The 11,298-nt window shown below is 34.2% G+C and overlaps 1 protein-coding gene across 1 annotated transcript; it reads right to left on the reverse strand.

The window, feature by feature from the left end:
* Positions 1-963: 963 nt before the first annotated feature.
* Positions 964-6,445, reverse strand: apela (apelin receptor early endogenous ligand). The gene is made up of 3 exons (XM_048195522.1): positions 5,863-6,445; positions 3,438-3,527; positions 964-1,324 (listed from the first exon to the last, which is right to left on the reverse strand). The coding sequence occupies exons 1-2, from the start codon at positions 5,936-5,938 to the stop codon at positions 3,439-3,441; spliced, it is 165 nt and encodes a 54-aa protein (XP_048051479.1). The 5' UTR covers positions 5,939-6,445; the 3' UTR covers positions 964-1,324; position 3,438.
* Positions 6,446-11,298: the final 4,853 nt, after the last annotated feature.

Below are 11,298 nucleotides of genomic sequence, written 5' to 3' on the forward strand. Positions count from 1 at the left end.
AAAAAGTACACAACTGTTTTCAACATTAAAAATAATCATAAATGTTTATTGAGCAGCAAATCAGCATATTAGAATGATTTCTGAAGGATCATGTGACACTGAAGACTGGAGTAACGATGCTGAAAATTCAGATTTGCATCACAGGAATAAATAACTTTGTCAAATATATTTAAATAGAAAACAGTTATTTTAAATTGTAATAATATTTCACAATATTACTGTTTTTTACTGTATTTTTAAATAAATATTAAATAAATGTAGCCTTGGTGAACAGACGAAACTTCTTTTAAAAACATTAAAAATCTTAGTGGTTCCAAACTTTTGGACTGTACTGTATATATATATATATATATATATATATATATATATATATATATTTTTTTTTTTTTTTTTTTTTTTATATGAATGAATGTGAATAAAGGTAAGTGTACACATCTTAATTATTAATTTGAAAAGTTTTTAAACATTTTTATGATGGTGAAAGGTAAACTTTTCCATGTTATAATCAGATATTTTCTTAAATATTTATGAATATTATAATTGTGAATCATATTTGACAGGTTGCACCACATGACATTTTACTATTAAAAGAAAAGGTAAAATTCTAATAATTGGAAAGACTTAATGACCTTGACATATAGTCATGAAGGTCTGCAGGGGTCAGTTTTAGTGACATGAAAGTTGGGATATAATTGTTCAACGAATTGTTACTGAACATGAAAATCTGTTTTTAAGAATCATAGTTGGAAATCGTCTATGGATCCATGTCAAAAGAGGCTAAAATAATTCACCATTATTATTTTATCACCACTATTCAAACAATTGCAATTTGTCAAACCAGGCAGTCTAGTGATCCCAGTATAACATGCGCTTTTTCCTCTTCATACAATAGCAGCTTGTAAATTTCAAAGACTTCTAAGACAAGCCGTATGGATTATAAAACACGTTGAGCCCAGGTGAAAAGACAATACACTTTTTATTTAATCAGGATAATAATAAAACATTTGAAGTGCATAACTTACATATAAACATTTCATTCAGTTCTTACTATTTACAATGATTCTGACAAACTCAAACTGATTGAGCGATGAGTTTTCAGCAGGTTGCAGTGGATCTCCCCATGATCACTAACATTCATAAAACAATACACTCCCTCTATACAGAAGTGACTAACATGGCTTTGGTACAATATATAGGCGAATGAACAGTCCTCAGGGAGTCTGATATGAAACTTTTTCCATCTATTGCTGGTCTTTGGTTTTCCTAATGCTTGACGAAGCACCATAAGGATAGTTGCATAGAGGTTCCTCTAGAGTTATGAAACCTGGTGGAGAAGAAAACAGAAACAGTTTTAATCCACAATGCAAGGCCATGGAATGGATATTTATTGTTCTTGGTGGGATCTTTGTACGGTTTTTCTTTAAGACATTGTTTCTATATATATATATATATATATATATATATATATATATATATATATATATATATATGTGTGTGTGTGTGTGTGTGTCTGTTTGTGTGTTTTGTTAACTCCAGACTAGCTCTGGCTCATTGTGTGGGGGTCACAGAGTAAAGGTTAAAGGTGACAACCTCTCCAGAGTGTCTGAAAACAGTAGGCGGCTCCGGTAGGCTGTCACAGTGAATGTGTGTCCCCACAGATACAGTGTCACATCACACACACATTTCAACATTAACACCATGTGCTCATGGTTCGACGATCATGTCAAGATAATGAAAACTAATATGTATTGTAATGTACAATATAATACATATTACAATATAATACATTAATACAATATAATTTACTAGATAAAAAAGTAGTTTAAATTTACTCTTTGTATTAATGTTGGTTACAAATGGTTTTGGAAAACTTTTATGCCATGTTCAACAGAAGTTTACATTTAATGACGTATGTGGTGTAACCAGGTAAAAAGTTATTTTAAATATTTTATGATGTTGAAAGGTAAACTGTCCAATGTAATATCAAGACATTTTGTTACAAGTATTAGTAAAGAATTATAAATCATTTTGAGGGGTCGCATGAATTGTTATGAAAGAACCAAGTCCAAGCTGTACTTGACATCCACTTTATGACTTGGTACCTTTTTAGCTTTGCTCTTTAAGTAACAAAAAGGCCCTTTGTGTTTTCATGTTTTATGGGGATTTTCCATAGACATAATGATTTTTAGACATATGATTATATTTTATCCGCTAACCTTAAACCTATCCATCACAGAAAACTTTCTGCATTTTTACATTTTCAAAAAACATCACTTAGTATGATTTATCAGCTGTTTTCCTCATGGGGACCAAAAAAGGATTTCTGATATTGCTGTCTTTGTAGGGACATTTTCTCCCCAAAACATAGGATATACCTGAACCACACACACACAAACACACAAACAAACTTCATTCCCCCCTTGTGTGGTATTTGTACATTTGATACTCATCATTTAGTATTTTCTCTTCAGTCTGACTTTTATTTTATTTTTTATTTTATTTACTATGTATTTAACAGGGACAATACTGAATAGCATTACTTCACAGCACTGAGCCTCAGATGTACTTCATGCTTTAGCTGATATCTAATTTGCACTAATTAGCACTTGTCCCTGGTTAGGCTTTTATTAAAAACCTACAACAATCTAACATTTAAAACATGGAGAGAGAATATTTAAATATTTTTTTAAAAAAATCATTAAATTAATGATCACAAAAGCTGCATTTTTTTATTTTCCCCAATTCTGTCTAAAATTCTATTGGTAAACCATTTCAAAACTGTACTCCCTTCACTGAAAAGGCCACCAGGTGTTTCTGAGGACTGGCATTACTAGGCGTCCCACCCAAGTTTTACAGTGTGTGTGGCAGATAGTTAAAATGGGTTGAATTTATAGGGGGTAGGGCTTTTCTCGTCTGTCTGTGTTCTCTGCTCGGGCTATGTAGGTTTCCACTCTTTTGTGTGTGTGTGTGTGTGTGTGTGTGGGTGTGGAGTGTTTGTGTTTACTCCCGGTCCGAGAGAAAGTCACACAGCTATAAAGATCCAATAATGTCCCAGCTCATTTAGTACAGGGTATTTACCCAAAGTATCTCCGTCTGTTTCTGTTGTGGCTTAGGCCACCAGAGATCCGGCAGACAGTTTGTTAATTAATCTGGCCGTCTTTTCTCCAGAACACAAACCCACAGATCACAATGGAGTGGTAAACACCATTCTTAAATGAAGTGCACGCACTTGTTAGTCAGGAATCATTTTGTGTTGTCAAGGAGTCACAAAAGTAATTCAAGGTATTTCACGATTATTTGTCAGCAAATACTTGCAAGGAATGTCAGAATTTGGATTTGCTAATGATGCTCCCCTTTGATAGCTCTTTTTCAATATTTGCCCATTCCTCAGAGTAATAAAAGGGAATAAATAGCCTGCATGTGAACTAAAGTCTCACCTCAAGGGAATGGTACTCTGGAGTGAAGAGGTAGACAACGCTTCTTTGGACAGTTGTGTCTGCGATATTTCCGCCTCAGGTTGAGAAAATCTGGAAAGGGAGGAAAATAAAACACTTGTCAGGGCTACGAACAGTTATATCTCATGCTAAGTCAAGTCACATTTATTTATATAGGGCTATGCAGATTGTTTTAATGCAGCTTCAAGGTAATAAACAAGAAAATAACAGTATTAATATCGTTTAATTATAAAAATAATACAATTTTAGCTGTAAGGCAGCTCTAAAAAGACAATAGTGTCATTATTCAGCTCAACTTCCCAGTTAACAGAGAACATTCTCAGAATTTTGGCTAACGTTCTGGGAAGGTTCTCTTAAAGTTAATAAAACGTTCATTCAAAGTTATCTAGTCTTTAATAATGTTCTCAAAACTTTAGCACAAAAATATATACATCATTCATGAACCATGTTAGTTGGATGTTTGTCTAGCATGTGTTTTTAGCTGGGTTAGTTCAATGTTGATTTTATGTTAAATGTTGAATTTAGTTCAGTGTGAATCTGAAGATCAGCATTTCAAGAGAGATCAACTCTTTTCATTACAATATTGATTGTAATCTTGACAATTTGATATTTTGGGGGGGTTGGGGAGATGTGCACACCAATCCCAGCCCCCCACACCCCCAACCCTCTCCCCAAATTGGGGTGTTACCTGAAATAAAATCAAAATGAATGGTCTCCCCAGTTGGTAACAAACAATCTGGAAGGCAATATAACAATCAGAGGTTCTTGTGATAACGCTCATGTCACTTCCCTCCATAAGCAGCTATTAGATCCTCTCCCAGAGGCGCAGGGACAATGGCACGGTGCGCACGGGAGGAGAACCGGGCGCTTTTATATCTGCCTTTGACTAAAGCTATGCGAACTCCATGTACCTCCCTCTCTTTTTCTCTTTCACCGCAGTAACCCTATGCTAATGCATTATATCTATTGTTCTCAACATCATGACTAACAATGAACGCCGGTGCTTGATCGCCCACGGGCTCCAGATTAATTGCGCATAGCCGCCACAGCAGCGGGAGATTAGAGTGTATACACGTAGGCTAAATTACATTTAGTAACTGTTACAGTAAACGAATAGGCTATTCCTCAGCGTTTAGATCGTCGTTAAACTACGTAAACAGTGTAAAAATAGCTTGGTCTCGCGCGTAATTGCGGTTCATTTCCAACTTTGCGATAACATAAAGTGTAGGATATATTTATAAAGGCCTATTTAATAAAGAATTGCCAAAAAATAACATTTATTTCCAAGTCAAGGGTCAAGTGGAGTCTTTGTGAAACCCAAGCTCGTTTCTGGAGTTAAGACTCTGAACTTTTCAGAAGCGTCAAGCACCACTTAAAATCCACTCAAAGCAGTGACCCTAAATCAGCCATGACCACCAGGACAGACCTAAATATGCCAACAAGATCTTAATTTACTAATGAGGTGATGTTTATCCAAAGTGGCTCACGGCAAAACAGATGGATAGGTGAATGAATAAATACATTTAATTTTGTGAGGTTTAATCCTATACAAACTTTCAGGTATAGCTACCCGAATAGGCCTAGGCTATATATATAAAAAAAAGTTAGAATACCTACATATGCATTTAGATTAAAAATTATCACAAAAAAAGTAATTTATCTTTAACTACACCCTGTAAACAACCAGTCAGTAATGATAGACCTATTTGTTTTACTCAGTTTAATGAGTGAATCAGATGTTGATTCAGTGAGTTCATTGATGGTGCAATTCGTCAGACTGATTCAAACCATTCAAAGAACCTGTTCATAAGAGTCATTTGCTCGTGAATCTGTGAATCACAGATTTTTAAATGTTAATTTTAAATTTAGTTATTTATTTATTTGCGTGCTGTCCGCAACTTAATAATTTTGTTTCACTATAAACTTTTTTTTAAATCTTTTTTTTTTAATCATTAATCTCGAGTAAATTGTTTATTGCCGTGGCTTGGTGCGGTGCTTCACAATAATTCAGTTCGCACTTGGTTTAGACCTAATTCAAATTTAGTAGTGATTCACTACTATGCTATTTAAGTATCTTATTATTATTATTATAGGGATTTATCTAAATAAAGTTGAATTGATATTTTGAGCAAAAATCGGATAAAAAGGCCTAAGTTTTAAATTAAAAATTTCAGGTAGCCTACAGTAGTCAACAAAAGCACATAAAACAAAAATTAAATAATAATTTGTTAACTTGTTACTTTTTTCTTAATGTATATGGGTTTGTTGCAAGTGTTTTGATCCAGTGCTGCACCACACAACAGACTTGACCTTTTGCATAACATCATTTTTTGTCGATATTAAAATATTTAAACTAGCTGAATTCATATATTCTTTACCCCAAAAACAAGTTCCTTTGGTTTTGTACCTTGTTTCTCGGCGCTGGTGATGAACAGGACTGTCAGCAGCAGCAGAAGGAGATACAGAGGATGGAAGAATCTCATGGTGATGCTGTGTGAGGTTTGGTCCGCTGCGCAGACCCGACTCTCCTCAGATGTGTCCGGTACCTCCGAGGGCAAATTCTGCGAATATGCAGATAACGGACTGTAGAAATCCTTTTAAGTGTCTTTCAGTCTCAGTATTTTTTTTCTCGGAGCTCGTATAAGATGCTGTTTTATAGTCGATGCGCAGCTGAAGTCAATTTTCACGCTCTCCAACTTTTCCAAAGTTTCAGATAGCGATATTCACTTTCTTCTCTCTCCTCAGAGGGATGGATAGGCTGGCTAGATCGATGACCTGATGAGTGGAAATGTCCAGTCGAGACAATGTAGCTTCACCCCCTCTTTATACAGACAAGAGAAAGGGGGAGGAGAGGGTACAACAGAAGGAGGGGTATGGAAGACCTAAAACTGGGTGGGGACATGGGACATCACACACACACACACACACACACACACACTGAATTGCACATATTGACTCCACATGAATTTGGTATTAGAGCTGGCTGAAAGAACCACTCTAAACAATAAGTTTGAAATAAGTGTTTGGAAATCATACTTTATGTGTGAAGAATTTATTTGTTGTGCACAGGAGTCTAAAGAGTCTCAGTCTACTAGTCAAAATGCTTTTTTTTCTTTGCTCATTCAATATTATCAACAATATTATCAGTATTAAAATGTAGGCAAATTTCGAAATGTCATCTTTTTAGCCAAAATACTATTAAGGATAGATAGATAGATAGATAGATAGATAGATAGATAGATAGATAGATAGATAGATAGATAGATAGATAGATAATTGATTAGTACATACATAAAATAATTGATTAATACATACGTAAGTAAATAAATGTTTTAGGAAAAAAGTTTGTATTATTTTAATTATTTTATAATATTTATTTTTAATAATATTAAAAATGTTTTTCCAATCATTTAAACATTTAAACATATTACAAATATTATATATATATATATATATATATATATATATATATATATATATATATATATATATATATATATATATATATATATATATATATTTATTTATTTATTTCAGTTTTATTTTCAGTAATATTAGTGCTTCATCTTAAACTTATTCCAGTTACTAGCAAATGCAACATTTCTAATTTTCAATTACGTTTTATATTTCTCATCTAATATTTATTATATTTTATTTCAGCTTTATTTCAATTAGCAAAAATATTTTTAATCAGACAAGTATAGAAAAACAATGCTATTATGCCAACAAAAACACAAAAGTACAAATAAGTGCACAGCAGTATATTCAGACTATTTTCAGCTTTAACTTCAGAGAAAAATATCAGATTTATGTGGATAAAAATATATATTCACTTATGGTCTGTGATAATATATGTGCTGTGTGTCTGTTTTTGGTTAGAGATTAACACTGGTCAAAGAGGAGTGTGAATTATTGGCTGCCCTGGTCAGTTAGGTGTGTGTGTGTGTGTGTGTGTGTGTGTGAACGAGCTGTGAAGTGCTGATTATAGTGTTGGATCTATGAGCTCTCTCTTTACTAATGAGCTACTATTGTACTTCACTACCTAGAACAAAACCTCACAACAGGAGAGCCAGCCTGACACACACTTACACACTGGCCAAAGTCTGTTAGAGCTAATGTCCACCTTTTTCATCAAAAGTATAGATTTACATGGTCTAATACTCATCAAGCTCGACTTTTGCAAACATAAAATGTTAGTAAATCATGGTGGAAATAACCAAGGAATGGAGTGAAAAGACAACTCATAATGGCAGAGCATTAGAATTATAATTCATCACACAAAGACAAATATAGTTTACATTAGGGGTTAAGCTAGGATTTAAAGGGATCCAGTGTTAATTCAGGGACACCCCCATGTATCATTTGCATGTAAACATTGCGTTGAATGATGTCTACATTGGCTCCCTTGAGCTCAAGTACAAGTGTGGAAAATTTTTGTCGGAGACAAAGTTGCAATGACTGTTTACCCCAAAACAGACTGAATAATGTAAGAGTCACTTTCTGATGGACAGAAAGAGGGAGTTGTAGCTCAGAATGGCTTTTCTTTGTGTGCATGCTATTGTACTGTTCAGTGATGTGATACTAAACTGGACAGATACCCCAGTGTGTTATGGGTCCAGTATGGTAATGTTATTAGATTTACAGATACCCCATGTGTCTCTGTGCGCATGTGCGTTGTTATAATGAGCTGGAGTCGCGAATGGCTTGACTGTGCAAGACAATGCTTAAAACTAGTACAATATGCAAATAACGTAGCAGCTCCATCAAGCAAACAAATGACAGTAAATATCAGATCATTTGTAGGAGTATTTATGTAAATGAAGCAGGGTTATTATCGTTAACCAAGATTATTAAAAACATTTTTGCTAATTGAAATAAAGCTGAAATAAAATACAATTTATTAGATGAGAAATGTAAAGTAAATGAAAATTAGAAATGTTGCCTTTGCTAGTAACTGAAATAGGTTTAAGATGAAGCACTAATTACTGAAAATGGAAATAAATAAAAACTAAAACTGAAATAAAAATAAATAATACTATATATAGACTCTTTACCACGAAAACAGTCATGAGTCGCACAGGTATATTTGTAGCAATAGCCAACAGTATGGGTCAAAATTATCGATTTTTCTTTTATGCCAAAAATCATTAGGATTTTAAGTAAAGATCATGTTCCATGAAGATATTTTGTAAATTTCCTACCGTAAATACATCAAAAATTTGTTTTTGTGAGTGGATATGCATTGCTAAGGACTTCATTTGGACAACTTTAAAAGCGATTTTCAAATATTTTGATTTTTTTGCACCCTCAGATTCCAGATTTTCAAATAGTTGTATCTCAGCTAAATCTTGTCGTATGTGTGTGTTTACCTGGTATTCCCTATGTTATGGGAACCACAAAGATAGTAATACCAGTGAATTTTGACCTTATGAGGACATTTTTTGGTCCCCATGAGGAAAACAGCTTATAAATCATACAAAATGAAGTTTTTTGACTTTCTGTGATGGGTAGGTTTAGGGGTAGGGTTAGTGTAGGGAGACAGAATATACAGTTTGTACAGTATAAAAATCATTATGTCTATGAAAAGTCCCCATAATGTGTATGTGAAAAAAACATACAGCAAAATTCTAATTTAAAATAAAGCTAATTCAAAATATGAATAAAAACTATAATAGTACATAAATAATACTAAAAAGTAATTTAATAAAGTGTGTAGAGAGAGATTTAGAGATAGAATGAGTGTGTGAGTGTGCCTTAGTTGACCTCTTGGAGTGTAAGTGTGTGTTTGTGTCCATAATGAAGTGCATATGTGTGCAAACCGAGTGTGTGAGCCATATGTGTGTCCACTCTTTGACCTTTCTCATGAGTGTGACCATTTATCTCAATTCTTCTTTGATATACTGGGCCTGTCATGGAGTTTTAGTGTGTGTTTTAGGTTGGTCTGATATACTGCAGCTGTCACGAACGCTGCCCATCCTTATTAAACATCCATTTGTGCCAACTGTGTGTGTGACTACACATCCTATGAGCTTTTTTCATGTCACTTAGGATTAAAACCCAGCATGTAACTAATGGACAACACTTCAGTCCAGCTTTTGACCCCATCCGAGTGTGTGTGCATGTGTGTTGATGTATGCAGATACCTTTATTAATTGCTTTATAGCGTTTGCAAAAATGTTCCTCACCAGCGCCATGCATTCTGTCTTTTAATTCTCCCTGGTGATTCACATTGCCCCCTGCACCTTATTCCTCAGTCTGAATATGCTAATGAAGTTGCATTCTTATTCGGAGCCACCTGGCATCCATGGAGACTGATACCTATAGACTAGAGCGCATGCATCGCATGCATGAAAACACAGGCTCGGAGAAGATGTCGGGGTCAGTATGCTCAATGACTCGTAATGAAATCACAGACGCAGCTTGGTCTGGGTGGGTGTATGTCTGTGTGCGTCGTAACGTTTGCTTTATTGGGGATTAGATGTCATTACTTGGATTAACCTGCCTGCTTAAATAATCCCTCTGCTTAGAGACGTGTGTTACTGACTCCACCCGCTGTACCGACACACACACAATCTTGAGGAAGAAATTTAAATGCCTTAAAGTATCATTTTAAAATTGTGTTATTCTGGTGTAACTGGTGCAATTTTTTTTATATATCAAAGACAAAGCGACAAGTATAGCTACATAAAGGTATAGACATGCTACATGTAAACTTGTAAATATTGACAATCTCTGCGGAACAGAGGAAAAATTCTCGTATGAAGCATGCTGCTTGATCTTTACACACACAGACACACACTGACCTTAAAAACACCCCTGTCCCAGCAGGCAGAGGTCGAGTCCATCTTTCAGGAGCAAGAGCACATGATGTGTCAATCAGCAGATTGATGCACACATAAAAAGGTCTGGAAGGGCAGTGAGAAACTTTTGTGAAACTTTCTGTCAGGCTCTGAAATATTATAACAAAGGGGTGTGGGAAGGTTTATAAACGCATTTGTTTTATAAAGAAATTAATACATTCTAAATCAGAAAACCTTCTGTAAGGAATTTAACTGTGAAGTGTATAGTGGGCTACAAACCTTTGCACTTACTAGATTGTTTTCATTTTACATTTACTTTCTTGAAACTGAATTTGTCTATTATTTAATTCTTCTTTGATCTTGATTGATACACACCATGGGTCTGAACTTAACAGGGGCTTGTGGCAAAAATGTTAATAAAATGAACAAAAATGTCTCCACAACTCAAGTTAAAAAATAGTAATATATAATTATTGGGGCAAAAAATAGCCCCAATAAGTTCTGAGTTCCTGATTTTTTTTGTATTTATAACGATATTTAAACAATATCACACAAAGAAGAGTGTTTATCCATGAATAGCATATTGTGAAATTGATTTTATAGACCAGATCATTGAACGAAGTTTATATTAAATAATGTTGAAACCTTTTGTCTGTTTGCTTCTTCAAAGAAAATAGTTCCAAAGCCACATCAGAAATGTTTCACGTCTCTGAGCAACATTTTTTTTGTTTTTAAATGAATCAGCGTTTCAGAACGAATTGAATTGATTTGAATGAATTATCTAATGACTCACTAATTAAGACATGACTTGAGTCTGTAAGGTAGGCACAAGACTTTTTTTTATTTATTATTGATTTCCTGCATGCAATAATACCTCCTTAATAGCCTTATTAAAATTCTACAAGAAATCATAATGCACCCCCAACCCAAAACATCTGAACACCTCTGTAAAAAACATGGTGTTCAGGGGACTTCAAAAAAAGAAAGCAACATATTGAATGAAAGCAGGCCTTTTTTTTTCAGAGAAAATTTCTGTTGTGTTC

Source organism: Megalobrama amblycephala, linkage group LG7 (genome assembly GCF_018812025.1).
Source record: "Megalobrama amblycephala isolate DHTTF-2021 linkage group LG7, ASM1881202v1, whole genome shotgun sequence".
Taxonomy (NCBI): Eukaryota; Metazoa; Chordata; class Actinopteri; order Cypriniformes; family Xenocyprididae; genus Megalobrama; species Megalobrama amblycephala.